At 34.8% G+C, this 20,043-nt stretch overlaps 1 protein-coding gene across 10 annotated transcripts in view; it reads right to left on the bottom strand.

Annotated features, from left to right (window-relative positions):
- LOC109851730 (dystrophin, isoforms A/C/F/G/H-like) overlaps positions 1 to 20,043 on the bottom strand; it is a 401,655-nt gene that overhangs the window by 373,127 nt on the left and 8,485 nt on the right. For 8 of the 10 annotated variants that reach the window (XM_020422083.1, XM_020422086.1, XM_020422091.1 and 5 more), the window contains 27 exons: positions 13,391 to 13,452; positions 13,009 to 13,101; positions 12,414 to 12,491; positions 12,120 to 12,212; positions 11,951 to 12,040; positions 11,650 to 11,848; positions 11,080 to 11,237; positions 10,584 to 10,979; positions 9,834 to 10,475; positions 9,612 to 9,734; positions 9,060 to 9,539; positions 8,807 to 8,964; positions 8,096 to 8,463; positions 7,586 to 7,941; positions 7,076 to 7,510; positions 6,810 to 6,962; positions 6,101 to 6,262; positions 5,493 to 5,795; positions 5,270 to 5,413; positions 5,006 to 5,176; positions 4,669 to 4,851; positions 4,479 to 4,595; positions 4,218 to 4,337; positions 1,827 to 3,302; positions 1,432 to 1,653; positions 815 to 1,330; positions 74 to 714 (listed from right to left, as the gene is read on the bottom strand). In XM_020422083.1, the coding sequence (XP_020277672.1) occupies positions 74 to 714; positions 815 to 1,330; positions 1,432 to 1,653; positions 1,827 to 3,302; positions 4,218 to 4,337; positions 4,479 to 4,595; positions 4,669 to 4,851; positions 5,006 to 5,176; positions 5,270 to 5,413; positions 5,493 to 5,795; positions 6,101 to 6,262; positions 6,810 to 6,962; positions 7,076 to 7,510; positions 7,586 to 7,941; positions 8,096 to 8,463; positions 8,807 to 8,964; positions 9,060 to 9,539; positions 9,612 to 9,734; positions 9,834 to 10,475; positions 10,584 to 10,979; positions 11,080 to 11,237; positions 11,650 to 11,848; positions 11,951 to 12,040; positions 12,120 to 12,212; positions 12,414 to 12,491; positions 13,009 to 13,101; positions 13,391 to 13,452 (7,939 nt within the window). The remainder of the gene's footprint in view (positions 1 to 73; positions 715 to 814; positions 1,331 to 1,431; positions 1,654 to 1,826; positions 3,303 to 4,217; positions 4,338 to 4,478; positions 4,596 to 4,668; positions 4,852 to 5,005; positions 5,177 to 5,269; positions 5,414 to 5,492; positions 5,796 to 6,100; positions 6,263 to 6,809; positions 6,963 to 7,075; positions 7,511 to 7,585; positions 7,942 to 8,095; positions 8,464 to 8,806; positions 8,965 to 9,059; positions 9,540 to 9,611; positions 9,735 to 9,833; positions 10,476 to 10,583; positions 10,980 to 11,079; positions 11,238 to 11,649; positions 11,849 to 11,950; positions 12,041 to 12,119; positions 12,213 to 12,413; positions 12,492 to 13,008; positions 13,102 to 13,390; positions 13,453 to 20,043) is intronic. The other 2 variants (XM_020422092.1, XM_020422093.1) reach the window with 2 other exon arrangements.

Here is a 20,043-nt window from a genome sequence, read left to right as displayed (position 1 = left end):
AATACTTTTTTTTATTGCTAAACTATTTGAAGTACTATCTCTCTTTTTTATTTTTTTTTTTTTTTTTACTTACTTCTCTTTTCGCGCGTTTATTTCGGCAACTAGATTTTGCCAACGATGTTTAATATTTTCAACCATACTTTGTAATTCCTTTACATCTTCAGAAGTAGCCCGGCTAGATATGTCTGCACTCGCTACATTAATATTGTTCAACGTTCTTTGCATTCTAGATACTTCTTGCTCTAATTCGAATGTTTTCGTTTTGCTCGCTTTAGATTGGCTGAGACTGGCATTACATTTCTTGAGAGAATCTTCCATCTTGTCCAACCATTCCAAGAACGTTCGACAGGTGTTGTGAAGTTCTCTCCATTTTTCGTAACATTTAACCCAACGATTATGTCTTTCAATATAGTTTTGATTAACGTTCGTCCATTCGTCGTGCAACTTCTCACTTAAGTGTTTTATTTGATCGGCTTGCTCTCTTTTCGCTTGCCGTGTGACACTTTCGCAAATATAATTTACCTCATCAACGCTTGGCTTCAAAATACTTAAAGCGTTGTTGACTTTTTTCAAACAATCTTCTTGGTTTGCAAACCGCTCATAATCTTTACCGTTCAACGGTAAGGAATTGACGGATCGTGAAACAGTCGATGTAGCTTCTCTCAATTTGTTAAGACGCGCAATTAATTCTTGCGGAGTAACTCCCGCAACATCCTGTGAAACATGTGATCGTGGATAAAAAATTTTTATATAATATTTAGTCATTAATTTACAGTATATTTCAATAAGTAAAATAAATACTCAATATACATACCAATTCTACTTTTTTATCGGTTACGTGTTTGTCTTTGTCTTTGCTGCCACTGAATCTCTTGAACTGCGAACTAACTTTTTGCCAGTTGCTATTAATGTGATAGCGTACCGATTCCGAATAACCAACATTTAATTTTCTTAATTCCGCGGCTAGCTCATTCAATTTATGTATTTGTATTTGTTTGGCATCGAACTCTTCGGTAAATGATTCTAACTGGCCCTCGTAATTGTTAGCTTGTTCAAGCTTTAATGGCACATCTCTAAACCAGTCTTCGAATTCCGCTATTATGTTGTTATATTGGCGCAGAGTCTCTTCTGCTTTTTGCGCTTGTTTTCTTCGCGTCTCGATTTCTGTCATTACCTGGTGCCACTTGCTCCTCAGCTTATCTTGATGTTCATGTTTTATTTTTTCTGCTCGCGCGGGATCAGTCATGTGTATTGTCATAACTAAACCATCTCCTTTGCTGATCAAAGCTGCTGCATCTGGTGCGAGGGTGCTTATCTCGCTCTTGAGTATCTGTAATGTACAAAACAAAACCACACAAATTATTGTAAATTATGATCATCAAAAAATAACAATTTTGATCGTAAACAAATTTAAAGGCGTGTTATAGAAACCTCAAGACGCTTGGTAGGATCCTTCTCATTAGAAATGCCACTAATGCTCATTAACATAATGTCCATTCTGCATAACATCATTTGTGCTATTTGTTCGAATTCTAAAATATTTTTCTCCAACGCTGTCCGTGATGTACCTATTGGACCTTTGAAAAGTTTCTCGTTGAAAGTTCTTGTTTCCGTTTTTTGTTGCACAAATTGCCGGGTCTTTTCAACCTTCATCTGTAAAAAAAAAAAAAACAAATTTAATTATCGCGTACGATTATTATATTTATTTTATCACATATAAATGATAGTATTTGTCGAGAAGACATGCCTAACATTATAGTTAACATTTCAAATAAATAAAGAATTGATGAACAATGGTGTGTATGTGTATGTGCGGCACGCGTTACCTTGTCCAAGAGGTGCTCAACATGTTCTCCTAAATTAGGATCTTCTTCATCTGAACTGGAACTATCAACATCAATTTCTGTATCATCCGAAAATATTAACACATCATCTGTCTCCTTATCGCTGCCGTAAAAGCTGTCACAATCTTCCAGTGTATCGTCTTTTGAAAGACTTCTTGAACGTTTCAGCAGCGATAATTTTTTACCTAGCTTATCTTCCTCGCTCGTACGACTCGTATCAGCATTTTTCTGTGTCTTAAAAGGTTCATTAGCTTTTTCAGAAGTCATTTCTTTCTGATCGTTTATCTCTTTTGAGGTTGAGACTACATCTTGTAATCTAGCACAATCGGTTTCTTCGTTAGTTTTTGCATTAGACCTTACAATCTCTTCATTATCGTCCAATATGAGATACTCGGCCACACTTTCTTTATCCTTCCATGTGGAAGCTGTTCTTGGCTTATTTAAATTTTCTGGTAATTGCTCATCTCTCTTACTACACTCAGCATTTGAAAATCCTGCAGCTTCTGTTTTTCTTAATGGCGCGCTACTTGAAAATGTTGTATCTTTGTTTGAATCGCTAACTTTTTCTTGATTATTATCCAAATCTAATTTTAATATAATTCTCTTAATATTTTTCATAGCAGGCTCTGGAGATTTCTTTTTCAAAATTGGTACAAGTTCTTTTTTTTTAACAATCTGTTCTACAGAGACAATTCCAGAAGACAATTTTCCTCTTCCTTCTTTGTCTTCCGAATCAGTATCTATGGACTCAGCTTCTGTCTCAGTGTCTTCAACAATTTCCACTCTTTCAACTACCTGAGGCACCAACCCAACGCTGACGTTAGCACTTGGCAAAATGACATGATCTTCTGGAGACGCTACCGATTTTATAATTTCCATTTCTTTCACTTCCACTACTCGAAATGGATTCTGTTGCGCTCCAACCGGATTAAACGTTTTAGTATCTGTTGCTGTCAGAGTATTGCTAGATACTTGAGAGAACAGTTTACTATTTTTAGCCAGGAAGAATTCTTCCTCGTCAGCCATATATACATCTGTATCGGAACATGGTGAAGGCAGGTCATCGTCAATCTGAACACCTTGAGAAGTCTGAACAACATCGGGCACAGAACTCATGTCTAATTTTCGTCTGACTGTTTTACTAACATCTACCAGTTTAGCTTTTACTTTTTCCGACTTAGCGGAAGACTTTCTGCTCCGATGAGGTACATCAATCGGAGAGCTTTCGGGCGTCTTAATGACCGCAGATTGATTATCATCAAACGCAGGATTAAGATATCCTATGCCGTAAATCGCTTCGTTTTCATCGATTAATTTCTTTTCTTTTTTAATAGGATGAGCAGCTGAAGTTTGTTCCAGCTGTCTGGGTGATTTGTTGCGTCCATAATTGTCTCTCCCCTTGGACGATTCTGCTTTACTTTTTATTAACAAATTGTCTGTGATTTTGTGGATCCATTCCTGTGAAAACATGAGAGGTGACAGAAACTTGATGGGCAATCAACAGTTAATTGAAAGAGCGATGTTAATAGTGGGACAATATTAAAGCATAGTCTAATGAAAGTGACAATGCGATTTATTGTGCATATGAAGCTGAATTCTTCCATCACCAATGCAATAATCTCTCAACTATTCGATTCAATTAACTTTCTTTAACTGTATAGCTTGCCGTCTAAGTTCTTTTTTTTTTGTAAAAAAAAAATAAGTTTTATACACAAGGGGAGAGACAATATCATAAAATCGGCAAAGTCCAATCTTGCCATCCGTCAGAATATATGTATACTTATAGAGAGATAAGAGTCACCTCTTGGACAAAATCAAGGTATATATGATATTTCACACATGTTAAACAAACATAAATTACTACATTTAATATGTACATATTCAACGTAATCAAGAGAACATAAAATGGTGTAACATTATATATCATTACTTAATTATACAATATATACATATGTAAAGAGACAATATATACATATAGTATATACACATATTGTATTATTAAAATATATAACTCCATTTAAATCCTGCTGCAAAAGAAAAATTATACGAAATAATATTTTCAATATTACAAGGTTTAATATTGAATAAAAATTAAAAAATTTTTTTTTAAATAAATAATAGTTGCATGTTTTTTTAGAATAATTAAAATTTTATAAAAAGAAGACATTCACACACATGTGATAGAGATATACGTAATGGTACTAATATAAGCACAAGCATTACATATACCGACAGTTAAAGTGTAAAGCAAGGAATAAAGCCATGAGTGCAAATAAGCAATAATGAATGATAAAACTGATAAACTTTTGAAAAAGATAACAGATAAAAATCTTCATTAAAAACTTTTTCTTAAAAATCAGAGCAAATACGTACCTGTATTCTGTTAGATATATCTTCCCATTTTTCACATATCTCGGCTACCTTAGGATAGAAGGTATAGCGTTGCAGCTGATTAACTTTAGGTTTCGCCTCTATCATTTCGTTTTGTACAGCCTAATAATGAAACAGATATTAAAGATATTTTGATGAACATTACTCACGACGACCCTCGAGAATAGTTATTTAACGCGTTACAAAAACAAAATACAAATATATAACTTTGTTACATTTTAATATATATATATATAAATATACCTTGCACTGTTCAAAGTGATGTTCTGTGAGTTGGTCAATTGAAACCGCATCTAACTGATTCAACTTCTCTTCCACTTGTAAAAGCCATGCGTTTATTTCGTCGACATTAGGTTCGTCCTTTTTACAAACAAAAAAACGAAATATATATATACGTAAAATATTAAAAGAAATATTTAATAAGAACATTTACCTCTGAACCTCTATAGAGTCGTAATCTCTTTTCTGTGTTAGCTAATCTTGTAATTACATCAGAAATTTTTTCCTTAAGTTGGTCAAGATACATAGGTTCACACAACTTGAAAAATTCATCCTGGGATTTAAGCAATTTATCTTTTATGCTATTCAGACGCGGAATTACTTCAGTCAAGGTTTCCTATAATAATGGGGTATATATACTATATCATATATATATACACAATTTATAGTTTATTCATAAAAATAATTTACTTAATAAACAATTTGTTCATATTTAATAAACTATAAATCTGACTTATAACGATCTCGTAAAACTTTGAATTTCTCCTTACTCGTATATATATCGTATTTGCTGGCAAATTAGGCATACTTTTTTGCGCATCTAATTCCTTATTTATACTTTCGATCGACATGTTGACATACGTCAAATTTTTATGTATGTCGCGTGACAAATCTAATGCCGATTCTAATATCGATTTGGATTCCGTTATATGTAGGCCCAGCTGCAACAAAATTATAAATTGTTCTTTTGATACAATTTCCTGTAAAAAAAAAAAAAAAAAAAACAACAATTAAGAGAATTTTCGTGTATGTACCTTATTATACAAGTCTTTTAACATATCAATTCGCTTGGAAAATTTTTCCGATTCGGTAACAGCTTTATCCTCAACCAGTTTTCTGCCAATCACGATTATAGATTCGATTTCACTTTTAATCTCGCTTAACGTTTGGTAAAATCGCTGTAAAAAAATACGACTTAAATTAATAAGATGCACGTGTTAAGTAGATTGTGCAAACATGCAAAATAATAAATTTTACCAAGCAATGTTTGAGTTGATTCTCAATGGCTTCGGGATCTTCTGACGATAATTCTAGCAAACAAGTTGCTTCCTCTATACCTCCGAGTTCTCGTAAAGCTCTCGTCAATCTCGTTTCGATATTAGACGAACAACGAAAGCGTTGAAACTTTCTTTGCACTTTAGTATACTTTTGTTCAATCAGGGACATTTGTTCTTGCAGTCGCAGTGCCGCTTCTTGTTTCCCGGATGCTTTGTACGATTCAATTTGTGATGCCATTTCTTCAAGCGTAGCGCGCTGTTGTTCCAACTCATCCATTAATTTCTGTAGCCATAACGTGGAATTAATCAACATAAAGTAAACGCCGCGTTGGACGTAGTTATTTTCAATTAATTTTGTATAATGCACGCGTATTAGTATAAATCTTTAGTAATTCTTTTATTTTTTGCGATATACAATTAGTTAGCCAAATCTGTACAGAGGATGCAGACTTTAGCACGATTACGAATTCTTTTGAGCATGCTACTTTAGAAAGAAACGAAGCGACAATTTTTTTATTTTTTATTTTAATAATATAAGTCATACAACTATAGAATATACATTATATATAATGTATTATCACAACAGACCTGATAATCGTGAGGCAAGTCATCAGCAGTGAGGTCACAATCAAGACGTGCTGTTAGTACATAGTCTATTTGTGTTAACGAATGCTGAAGAGCAAGGATACGCCCTTCTGATTGCTGGGCCTGCTTCACTGATCCTTCCAACAGCTTGGCCCGTTGCCCTGCCTACTCAAAACATAATTCTGTCTTTCCACCTGAACTAATTTTACGAAGCAAATATCATGATACTCTCACGATTACAAAGCATTTTTTGACAGCTATGATTGGCCAAGCAAAACTATTTATAATGTAATATACGTACTGATAAGGATCTACATGATATTTACGTGAGACAATTTTTTGTTTCAATAAGGAATAGGAAATCTTTGTTATAGTTAATACAATTATCTGTACAATATTCTATTTGTAAAATTTATACATACGTTATATAAATATATGTATATGTATATATGTATAAATTTTTGTGTCGAGCGATTTGTGATAATGCTACATGCAATTATTCTGGCGGCTAAAATATTACTTACATCCATGCTAGCATATATATATATTTAACACTGTTAAACACAATTCGATAAAATAATTAAGCTGAGATTAAAACATATTTTCTCTAAAACAAGACGTGTATGCGAGCAGAGAGCTAAACAGATGGGTTTGATAAAGAGGGAGAATATATGGACATGAAGGATATAATACATAACATAGATGTACGTACTTGTTTGTTTAAATTTTCCCATCGATTCGTTAATCCTTCCACATCTGCTTCGATAGAAAAAGTCATAATATTACTGTCAATAAGTTGTTTGCCAATTTCTTGAATTTTTTTAAGTCTAGATTCCGGGTGATTCCGCATGTAATTTTCTAGATCCTTAAAACGCGTATAACATAAAATATTATAAACATTGTGTCTGTATAGGCGAGAGTAGAGAGAATCGTTTGATGTTTTTTTAAAATGTTTACAGTATTAAAAAATTTACTTACGTCCAGCTCTTCTGAAATTTCTTCCGCGTCTGCAGCATCCTTGGACGATTTTTTCAATCGCTTCTCCAACTTATCTAACCAATCGCTTTCCTGTGCGACCAACGCACGAAACTCCCCGTATTCGTGACTAGCATTTTGTAAGTGTCTGTATCGTTCGTATATACGATCTGTAACGTCGGTCCATCGTGCATTTAAGAAAGTAAAGCGTCTACCAAGCTCTTGCACGGATGATCCTTCTGAGCTCAATAGTTTGTCATTTCCCATTTCGTTGAGATTCCTAAAGTCTTCCACCCGTTTGTCAACTTTATCTTTCAATGCTTGATATCTGCCGCGAACTTGAAAAAGCTCGACTGACGATGTTATTCTCGATTCCACTGGTATCTCTTTCTCTAAACTCGATAACCACCTCGTAAAATCTTCTATGCCGTTTATAATCTAAACAAAAATAAAATAATTATATATATGTAATAAAATTGCATCAATTAATAAGTTAAGATTATGTACACTTACATCGTCATTTTTCTTCAAAGCGCCGTCGTATTTGTTGAGCAGATTTTTTGTTTCATCAAAAATGACAGTCCACTTGAATGTTACAGCTTCTAATTTACTATTTATTAAACTTGCAAAATTAGGTTCGGATTTTTCCAGTATCTTGCTTGCCGATATTCGAAGTGCTTCTATCTGTGGTTTTGTTTTATCTATTTCCTGAAAAAATGAGCGAATTTGGTTTACTCTACGTTCTGTTTCTTCAAAATTATTTTCCATAATGTCGTCTTTAGATAAGTCTTCCAAATGTAACGCTGATTTTTCCAACCACATTTCCAGGGTAGATAACTCGGTATTAAATGCTTGCAGAGTTGCAATATCTAAAATACATACGTATTAATAATAAATTTTTGTCCTATAGATATATAATTAAAATAAAAATAATAATTTATATTATAAACTATAAAGTTTAAAAATTGAAAATAAATTTGAATTGAGTCACATGTAATTTATTGCGTAAATATTCGTATTTACTTTTGGTACAAGTCTGTTGCTTCTCTTCCAAAATAATAGGAATATCACTCCACTTGGTATTTAAATCCTGTAACTCATTTTTAAATCGTTGTTCTAAAGACTCATCATTCATCTTTGCTATTAGATCTTGTCCAGTAGAGTTAACGTATTTAAAAATCTCTTCCTGTTCTTTTAGTGAGTTTTGTATATCTCTCAATCTTCTTATTTGTTCTTCCATAGTCTTCTCGTCAGAAATAAGTACATGCTCTGATAACAAAACACCTTCCATGTTATTAATAAACGACGTCAGATTAGTAATTCCCTCAATATATTTTTTCGGCGGTGTATGATCAATAGTATTATTTATTTCAGTCAATCGATCCGACAACCTGAAAGAATTACATTGCTTCAAACAAGCAATATAACACTTGAGAGATATTGGGTGAGTGTAAAAGTTTTTTTATAGAAAAATGGAAAATCAAATAATTTTATTTAAAAGAATTTATTTACTCTATCAAGCAAATCTCATTGTTTTCTAGTATTTTTTGCTGTTGTATTTGACAGAAATCGAATAAATTGTTTTTAAAAATAAAAGTTACTTGGTCTATTTTACTATCACAAAATCCATCAAAACTTTTGCACTCACCCAATATAACAGGTGTATTGGTGGGTGAGTGTGTACGTGTGTGTGTGTGTATCTGTTTGTTCTGTTTTTCAAAAACATATACGTACATATTACACAGCTTCTCCCAATTGATGGAAAATACTTTTACTTCTGCGTCTATATTACTATTTTCTGTACTTGCAATTTGATTTTCCGATAATTCTTTTGCTTTTTCGAGCATCTTTTTTATACGTTCATCATGAGATTTCATTGACTTCATTTTGACCTAAACAACAAATCGGTATTTTACATGTGAAATAAACAAGATATAAAAACAAACGTACTATTAGATCATATTGAAAAGATTATACTTGAACTTACTCTGAATAGTTCTATCTGATTGTTCTTTTTATTTGTGTCAAACCATTTTGTGTAACTTTCCAACATTAGATTTAGACTAGCCAGTTCAGTGCGGAATCTCTTTACTTCGTCCAAATAATCTATACGTTTCTTTATTTCCTGAAGACGATTGTTTGTCGCTATCCAACAATTGTCTATGTCCTTAAGCTTGGATTCTTCTTCTTCAAAAGACTCGTTTGCAGTTTCTAACTCTTCAATAAGTTGTTTGCCAATTTCGAGAACTCTCTCGTATTCACTCTTATGCGATTCCATTTCTACAAGTGTATCCTCGTAAACCACTTTCTTTTCTTCCACGCTTAATTCGTCAAAAACTCCTTCGGAACGACCGATTTCTAGATCAACATAATCGAGCCATTTATATAGATGAAGCAATGCCGATTCAAACTCATGTTTAGTGGTACTATCGACACGCCGTTTCTTCGAATTGCTATGAGGAGTCGACTGTAAAAATATAAAAACGTTTATCAAAAATGTCTAGTCCGAAAGATATCGTTGACAACAAACTGTACTTACCGTTGCAGTTATTTCTTCTTTGTACGCTATACTCGTTACCGTTTCGGACATCCATTCGTTTCCTTTAATAGTTGTTGTGCTGTCCTCAGATCTTAAGTCAAACTCAAATCCAGAATTTGTTATCTAGTAGAAAATGGAATTGAAGTGAGAATTTTTTGTCAACGAGGAAGAAAGAATTTTTTTTTACAAAATATAACATTCTATAATATATTGAAAAATTACCCTTTGAGTTTGAACCTCCATTATTTGTCCAACAGCTTCCCATCGATCTTGCAGATTTTCGATTTTCTCCAAAATATTTGCGTATTCTGAGGACGAGCTATTGCCATCTAAATCTTGAATTGATTCTTGAAGAGATACTAATTTCTTCTGATTTATATCCATTTCCGCTTTAAGAACCTGTAACTTTTTTATTCTATCTAGCATTTCGCCAAACTCAGACGCCGGATTAGCTTCCATTTGCTTCAATGTAATTTCTGTTTCATTGAGCCACGTTACTAATCTCTTGTAATCGTCAGTGATATTCTGCCAAAGCGTAGATAAAGATTCCAATCGCTGACGTCGTTCTTCTTTCCACTGGCAAATGTGACTCCAACGTTCGCCGAGAGCGGACAATTCATCTTCTATCTGCGCGTAAACCGTCTCGGAATTTTCTTCATCCATGACCACTACCATGTTTCTCATACTGTCGACTACATTTTGTTGCCCCTGTATATCTTGCTCTAATTCATTGACAAGTTTCGTTTGTTTCTCGAGAGTTGAAGGATTTATTTCGACCGCTGCCATCAGAGAAATTCGATCTTCCGTTTTCATCAGCCACTGTCGCAGTGCGTCTAACTGAGTCTGTTGCATTTGCATCAGGACCTAAAAAATATTATTCAATATTGTACTCGGTTTATATTCGATATTAATAAATAGTTTTTGAAAACTATATTTGTTTGTTTTTTTTTTTTTTTTACAAAATGTTCAAACCTCGTGTATTCTAGTTTGTCTTTCCATAGCGCGCATTCGTAATGCTTCCCATCGAGAATTCAGTAGAGACATTTGCAGACGGATTTCGTGTTCTTCCTCTTTAAGCAGTCCGCCTTCAGCTAACAATCTTGCACCTTCTTCTAGCACGGCTCCCACTCCATCCTGATGACCAGATAGTTCTATTAAGAAGCTTTCGTGCTCATGAAATTGTTGTTTCACTATATCTAGAGTCGCGCCCGGCTCGGGGCCATTGTGTAATTTATCTTCCGCCTCCAAAAGCCACGTTAGAACATCCTCGAGAGCAACTTGATAGCCACCAAGCTCAACGGAAACATTTGTGGCCAGACTTACAGGACGGGAAGATGGCATTCCGAAATTACTGAATGATAAAGCATTCTGCGAAATAAATATTTTTAAGTTACAGATGTTAATATTACGTATATATATATAATTCTTTCAGATTTGCTAAGTTTTACGTTTTTATAAGTTTGCATACCTCTGTTCCTGGTGTTGTAACTGGACTAACTGGAGTGCTGTCGCTTGCGATTGAAAGATCTAATTCACCAATATCGTCCCCGGAATGCGGTAATGATTGAAAGAGACACATAACGTACATCATTATAGATTTCTTATCCGGTACCGAAGTATTTACGTCTGTAATAAAATATAGCAATAAAATATCTAGTTACTCTTTATGTATATTATTAAAATAATATTAATAATCTAAGTGCAACACATAATTCTTCAATTTTCTAAATGTATAAACCATAAAAAAATGTACGTTTATTTATATGTCGTGTGTAAGAACGCGTTTACATGTTTTCATTATTTTTGTTTTTTGATTATTTTATTGATCAACGATTAAAAGCTAATTAAACGTTGTAAACACTATTTCACTTAAGTAAAATGTTTATAAAAATTATTTATAAATCGTTTCTGTTACTTTTTACTCGGATAGAATAAATGTTTATACTGTTCAATTGTTAATCAAGTTGTAATTAATCAACAAAAATCGAAAAGTGTAAGTACTTTTTAAAGAGAAGACATACGATTCAATTGAAATTACCTTCGGGATCCAAAAGTCGTTCGATAGAGAGATGTTCATGCGCGAGTCGAAAAGCATGATCTAATCTGGCATTTGGATGTTTACGTGCGATGTTATTAAAATCAAACAAGTGAGGCTTCCATTTATGTAAGATCGCATTAAATGCTAATCCATCCGACCACGAAGTAGTAAAATTTTTAATATCAACGCCAGCGTAATTCTAAAAAGAAAAAACATATCTCAGACATGAGTGAACAAACTTTTTTACATTATTTTCGCTCGCTTTTTATATATTTTTTCATCAAAATCTATTTGCAATCACCTTCGAGTTTTGACGACACCAAGCGAGAAGTGTCTTTTCCAAATTAGTTTGTTGCAATTCCGTCATCAAATCTTTCAAATGATAATGTACCTGTTGAGATACGAATCATGTGTGAGCTAGTGTCTGGATTTTTTTTTGCTATAAGGAAGGTATCTATCGTCGAACTTACTTGCCAATGTAGAATAATACTCCATACTAAACCGAGTGTCAGTTTCGGATTACCATCGACTATATCGTTGCTACTAATATTGACAAGTTTCACCTAAAATATAATATACGTATACAATGAACGGACTAACACGGAGTTCATATTTTATTAAACATAATATCTCGTAATTTAACATAAATGTTTTCAACTTCGCTTCTTTCAATCTATTTTCCAGTTGTTTATTTTAATATATTAAAAAATAATTATCTCACACACACACGTGAGTTTTCTGTGTGATATAAATATCTCACTTACATTATTTTGCTCAAGAATCTGCAACGCCTTGTTAACGTTATTAAGATGATGCACTCGCATCCGACCGCGTTCTCTTTTCTGTAAAATAATACATATTGTATCTTCACTTTATAAATAACTCGTATACAAAGTTGTTCCTGGAGTTTGAACCGACATATTTTAACATAATTCTTAGGTTCGGCCGATTCAATGGACCATGCAAAATAAATTTCAACGACGAAAGCGAACACCTGCACACGGCAATGCAAATGCTGTGGCGCGCCATACACTTCAAGAATGGAACATTCTTACGCCTACCGTGCATTCATAATCGTGCACTCTTATGCAAATATTCGCGATGCACGTGCACCTGCTCGCAATTCGCTACGGTGAGTTTGTACGTTGACGCGAAACACATGAGGAATAAATTTTTATTTAACCTATTCAAGTGATCGCCATCAAAAAATAGACACGTTTATTGTTGTGAATTAACTTTCGACAGACCATCGGCGATCCAGATAAGTTTGTGCAAAATCACGGATCGCTGCTAAGTAAGTTAACGACGAGCGATTAAATTGCGGCGCGCATAGAGATAAAATATATGCGGCATACTTACATAAGTCTTGGAAGTGAGCACTTCCAGGAGAGACAATAAGCGATTTCCATCTCGTAAATCGACGAACAGATCGTTGATCGGCTCATGATGATTCTACAGAAAGTAAAACGGATTAAACACATCCGCGTCCGGTTTCGTGTATTCTACTCGCGGAAAGTTATATCTTGACAAGCTATTACATCGGCGTTGTGAAAGAGATTCAGATAACAAACGTAAAGAAAGAAAAACGTGTAACAAGTATAGATACATGTTACACATTCCACGCGTGAATAGAGAGAGAAAAAGAAAGAAACTGCTCGGATAACAACTTTGTGAATAACTGGGGTACGATAAGAAGCGGACGGTAATAGGAGTCGCGCGAGATATATATGATATCGTTTACCTTAAGAAGTTGCGAGTTTATCCATTTGGCGAACGTCTTCTTCTGCACATCTTCTCGCTCATCTGCAACGTACAATCGTTAATTGTTGTTATTAATCGACTGTGAAATTTAATTAACACATCTTGAAATATTTTATATGACGCGATATTACAAATTCAAGTTATACACACACACACACACATACACACACACATGTATATAAGATTAATAGAAGTGAATCTTACATCAAGTGCAATACGATAATACATTTAACTCAATAAACTTTCTTGCAAATTTATCATCCGATTGAATATTATAGTATCAATATTAAATTACGGTATTAACTATCACCGTGTGAAATTTGTTTTTCAATAAATCAATAAAATCATCAAAAATATCACAATTGATAGAAATTTTAAAAATGTCTCTTATATCTCTCTTCAATCGAATTCTTTTCTAAAACACTTGCTTGTATGTTCTTGCGTGGTAATGTTCCATCTCATTTTAATTTATCAATTGAATAAGCTCGTGAGATGATAAAACAGAATATTCGGGCAGATGCGAGTAAAAACACAAAATGTTCGTAATTTTTTATTGAATATCAAAAAAAATTACGGACGTTTCGATCCTTTTGTTTGGATCTTCATCAGTGTGTAAAATGTATAATATAAACATTAGTAAAATGGCCACAGCGTATCCTACTAATTTTTATATATTTTTGTTTATACACTGTAATTTTTTTGGTATTCAACAACGAATCACGCACACGAACATCTTTTTGTTCGCGTCTGCCCGATTATTCTGTTTTATTTTAATTGATCTCGCTCTTAAAGAGAAACATGTATGATATCATTTTAAAGAGAAACATGTATGATATCATTTTGTCTCTGTAGTTGATCAAAATTTTTTACGCTCTTTTATTTGTGCGCTTTGTAGCAGTTAAGATATGCTTTAGCAATTTAAAACACATTAAGTGGAGCAACAGTCGTTGATCTACTGACGGTTTACCCTCTTGTAGAATGATGTACAGCCGACGCGGCTACGGAGGCTCATCATCATCTATCGCGTTGACACTAGTTGACCTCGGTAAGGTCTGAAGCAGTAAACTCGAAATTTAGGTCGATCGAGAGAAACTTGCGAGTACCAAAGTACGTACCTGTCTCTTTGTACGCGCATACCTTCATCGCTAGTTGTGTATACATGACGTTCGCGAACGACATCATTGTTAACTGTTGCGCATCGCTAAATGATCGTACGTTAATTTTATGCGTTGTGATGCAATCAACTTAAAAGGAAGCTACGAAGCGCACGTAAAAATAGAAATACGAGGGTGATGTCAGCTCCTTTCGCACACATTTTAGAATGTTTACTAATCCACGATAGCTGCTCCCGCACGTTTGCGAAATAATCCTTCCAGCAGAAAGCTGACACGTCTTTGGAGAATTATATTTAGACAAGCGATACGTGCACCGCTGCATATTAAATTAGCGCCACGTGGAAAGACCTCGAGTACAATTGTACGTACTAGGAAAATGCTGTGTCACTTATAAGCGACTTCTCGAATTGCAATCTTGTCCGTTCATTTTTCTCGCGAGCGCACCCGAGACAATAAGACATTAAAAATTCTATTCAATTTTTCAACGATGCGACGGTCGCATTAAACATAAAAAAAAAACATGCGAATATTTTCTATTTTTATTATTTCTATTTTTTTTTTTTTTTCTATTTTATTTTTAACTTGAATTCTTTCCGTTCATAATAACGTACAGCAATTTACTGTGCTCGGCGGAATTGAGAAGATCGACTTCTCCTCCGTCTGGAATCTGGAAGCCATCCATAGTCAGTAGCGCATTTTAACGAGCCTTAAGGAAAACACACTAACCGACAGACGTTGTTACGAGTGAATGAATGAATGGACGTAGTTATCTCTCAGGAAACGTAGTTTACGTGGGGTGCGCGCAGGCGGAAAGAAATCGTAAATGGTGATCACGTACTTGTAAAGTAAAGTAAGCCGTAAGATCAACGCACGCGTAAGACAGTCCGTCTCGTGCGAGAGCATCGGTTACCCTGCGGCTTTATCGTGCGAAAGCTCAGGTTTATTAAGGAAAACCCGTCATTATAAACTTAACGGGATTGTCATTGCGAGAGAAATAACGAGAGAAGCAGAAAAGTGTTTTGTTTTTTTGTTGTTATCAATAGAAAGATGTAATTTCAAACTAAGAGATGTGTTTAAGTATATGTTTATTTCAAACTAAAAACACATGTTTACAGATGTTTATATGGTAATGCTGATGACAAAAATCGCCATATCGATTTCATATTGTTGATCTTACAAATAAAAGTAACAAACGCTGTTGAATTCATCGCAACCGCGAATTTATCACCCGCGAGAACAATCCATTTAAACAAAAATGTTTTTAATACATATTATGTGATAATAGTGAGACAAAGCATCATCTTTGCTAAAAGCAAAAACTCCGTTGTAGTTACACAACTGATATCTATATCTAACTGACCTCTATTATATATAAAAAAAAAAAAAAAAACGAAGCGGATAGATATGAAAACGTGAAATCGCGGTCCCGTTTTGGGGCGGCAAAATATCTTTGTCCAGCCCTGCGAAAATGTAGCGCTTCCGAATATGGTGTAACGACGAGTTCTTGTTGTATATGTATACGATCCCCCGGCGGCGCTTCTTTCTCCTCTGAAACGCCATACGTCTTCTGTCAAAGGATCTTATCGTGCCATATCAACGACTGAATCGTTTACAACAATTTCTCGGCTTTTTTTTTTCAATCATTTCAAAAGAACAGTTAACTACGTTAATAATAAAATCAAATTGACAAAATTTTTCGAAATATAAAAAGTTTTTGGAACTTTACAAGATTGTCCTGTGTTCTATTACGAAAATGCAATTGCCTTTTTTATTAGAATCAAAACCACGAATTGTTATAATGTAAATTTTGTTACAGAACGTGTCAAATTGAACGCAAAAGACATGTTAAAGACCTTGTAACCTACAGACGATTTTCTCCGCTTAGATCCGCATATCAGTTTTCTTTTCAAACACACGGTATGTAAACAATAGCTTACTGCTACCAAAAGTAAACAGAGGATGTTTGTATGTCCGTAAATACTTTGCCTCGATAATAAATCTAACACATTTAGCACATAATAACTTATCCACAACGCGTTATATAGTTTTTGTACAAATAATACTTCTCATAAATTTGTTCCTTGCGTCAGTTTTTAATATACTTTTTAATACGTTTTTTAATACGTTTTTTTTTAATACGTTTCAATACATTTTTTTAATTTCAAGAATATTAGAGCGCAACGCATTTCAAAAGCTTTCAATTACGAGAAGCGATCAATATTCGAAACGCGTATTCGAAAAGATAAACAATAATTTAACAAGTATCAGATTGAAATGTATATCTTTTTCAATATACTCAACACACTCCCATCTCCATGTATTTTAACCAGCGCTCTTTTTCGAGAGCGCTTAATTTGGTAGAACAATTTCTCTTCGAAATAGCCGTTTACGGCATTGATTGACTTCATTGTTGCTCGAAAATTTCTTTCTACCGAATCCCTTTTTTTTTTCAGATTTAAAAACAAAAATTGCAAAGAGCCGTATCAGAGCGAATAAAGCAGGGATGAGGCGGTAACTTTTGATCGCTGCAACAGTTGAACTTGGTTCATTGTGAACAACTGCGACATTCATCGCGCACACAGCTTTTTTTATACCCAAATGTTCGCGTAAGATGTGCACACGTTCAGATGAAATGTCTATTTATCTCCGCTATATCGCGATCAACTTTAATTCGCAATTCGTACGATTTCGTGGATGTTGGATCATTGCTGAAGTGTCACTTCATTTAAGCGTTTACTGACGGTATGTGCGTCTTCACAGCTAGTTCGACCACTGAATTTGAAATCGATAACCCATCGTGTGCATCGTATTGTTTATCAAAAGAGAAGAATTCGTAAGAACTGCATTCACACAACTCGACTTTGTGATCTGCGTAGCAGGTGTCAAAACATGGAATTTGACGAACCTCATTCTTTTCGTGCTTACAAAAATCATTGGTCTACTTTAGCGAGCTGTCACGCAAACACTAAGTGCGATAATGAGCCGTTTGACACTTGTTCTTCTGAAAGACAAAATTTGTTAAAAAAAAAAAAACGACAACTGCAATGTAACACTACTGTGTCGCTATCTATTTTTCGAGTACTTGTCAACCGCCTCTCTCGTACATTCATCGAGTAATTAAAAAAAAGTTAAGGTGAAAAAGGTCACGCGCGATTCAGTTTCAGGCAAGACAGATATGTTATACTTACTTTCCGAAATAGAAATATATATATATATATTACAATTGTGCAAGAGAGTTCGCGTTTTACAATCCGAACGAAAGAAACCTACGATTCAAAGAAATAAACGGACGCGCATTTGGTGCGCGATAATCGTTCATTGCGTTGAATCGCTAATAGGCTGAAAGCTGCGTTCGCACAACCACAAGGATCGCGGGGTTGAACGAACCGCAAGTTCGCAACAAGCAACACCGTTAACACGTCGATAACACATCACGTCGGGAAACAGTGTCAGTCATCTGAAACTACCGCTAAACTTAGGTAAATTCTCAAGGTGCATCCTCGTTTTTTTTTCACAGTTAGGGGAACATTCAAGCACGCCAACGATCAACAGATAGAATTTTTCAACTGCGACTCGTGTAATTTTTTTTTGCTTATTTTTTTTTTTAATATTGTTTTTTTACAACATGTGTCTTTTAAACTTATACAAAAGAAATATATCGCATTTCGAGTGATATATAATTGTTTGAACGTTTGTACAACAATTTTTATTAGTCGTTTAATATGCACACAATTATAGTTTGCATCATTAATGACATTTAAGACCAGAGCTGATTACATCATTCACGGTGTACCGGATTTGTTTTGCAGTGGTATCGCTATCACAGCGAGATCTCGAGTGTCAGTCGTCAAGGTTGTTACCGAGATGGAGATAAAATATCTTCTGTTGCAAGTCGATTAGTCAATCTCAATTATCAGTTGTTAGATCAATTTTTCTTTGGATTGCGCGAATACAAGTAAACAGACAATCGTCGAAGTATCGGAGAGTTCTTTTCTTCAAAAAGAAAGAACAGTCACGAAAAACCGTGGAAACCGTCTCTAAATTAAGCGAGAAACTTGAAGCAAAACGCAGACAAAAAAAAAAAAAGAACGTACGTTTCTCACCGACGATAAAACCGATTACGGCGTTTTATATTACTTTCGTCGATGTAATTGCGAATTTGCACGCGAAAAACCAATTCGTCCTGATCGAACGAATCGCCGGATCAATCTCATGACCAATTCAGCCTGCTGCACGTCTGAGTGAGTTAACTGCAGCTGGCTATTTCTCACCCTATACTGTAGCAATAAACGCAGTCTATTGATATCTGACGAATAAAATTCCGAAACGTTATGGACTGACCGTAACGTGCTAAAAATAATTAATTCAACCTTGCTCCTTCTGTAAACTGCCAGAAGACACGAATTGCGCGCCCTCCATAATTCAATCAAAATCAATAAACAATCAAATATCCAATTAACAACTTTCGCAGCATTATCATCGATAATATGTTATATTATTGTTATATTGTACATTATATATGTTATATTATTGTTATACAACAAATATTTCAATTAACTCTTCGTGTACCTCAAAACTGACGACTAGTTGAACAGACAAGGATCTGTGAGACCCGACTTTAAAATCGAATATCTCCGCGAAAAGTAAATATTTTTTCAATTTATTTTTTTTTTTTTTTTTTTTTAATCGAAAGGTTGAACGATTCTGCGTCAATCAAAAAAACAAATTTTAAAAATCTCTAGTAGTTTCGAAGATGTAGGCGTTAAAAAAAAAAAAAACTAATTTTTACTAGAGACGCTGATGCGCAATTTCCGAGTGGGTCTGAGAGACCGATGTCTGTCCGCAAAGGGTTACTCTTTTAGTTTAGATAGTGATGAGAAAAAGTCGAAAACCTGTTACCCCTAAAAATATATGTAGGTATCCCAAAGTAAAAGTTGACTTGTCAATTTCAATTTGTTTTTTTTCACTCGCATAATCTTTTTTTCTCTCTCTCTCTCTCTCTCTCTCTCTCTCTCTAGATAAAACACTACATGGGATCCAGATGAAACCACGGATTAAGAACGTGTACAAGCGACACACGAAACCGCGATAGATAGATACGACTATGAATGAATCCCTCCGGCTCGATGGCGCCAGGTCGGATGTGTTCGCTGGGAGCATCGACATGCAAACAAGCCGAACAATTGTTTAAACGAGCTGACAATGCGAACTGTTACCGGCTGCACGAGCGCGGCACGCTCTTCGTCTCTGTGGGATCCCCGCGTATCGTTGGCTCTATGAAAAAAACCGCGCTATGAAAGGTTTCGCGGGTTAAGCGTTCAGATGAGACCGAATGATACCTACCAGCGCATGCCTTTGGCGAGGAGTGTTCAACTACGACAATGAGCTTGGTGGCCGGCAAAATTATCAAGAGCCCGCATGGAACGTGAATAGTCTGAATACCGGGTGTGCGTCTCAAGCGATCGTCATCGAGCGCCGATCGTCGAGATAGAGAGAGAGACACGGGTGTTCCCCCCCC

The sequence above is a fragment of the Pseudomyrmex gracilis genome, unplaced genomic scaffold, assembly GCF_002006095.1.
Source record: "Pseudomyrmex gracilis isolate BER0280 unplaced genomic scaffold, ASM200609v1 scaffold_19, whole genome shotgun sequence".
Taxonomy (NCBI): Eukaryota; Metazoa; Arthropoda; class Insecta; order Hymenoptera; family Formicidae; genus Pseudomyrmex; species Pseudomyrmex gracilis.
This window is presented reverse-complemented; position numbering and strand designations above follow the sequence as displayed.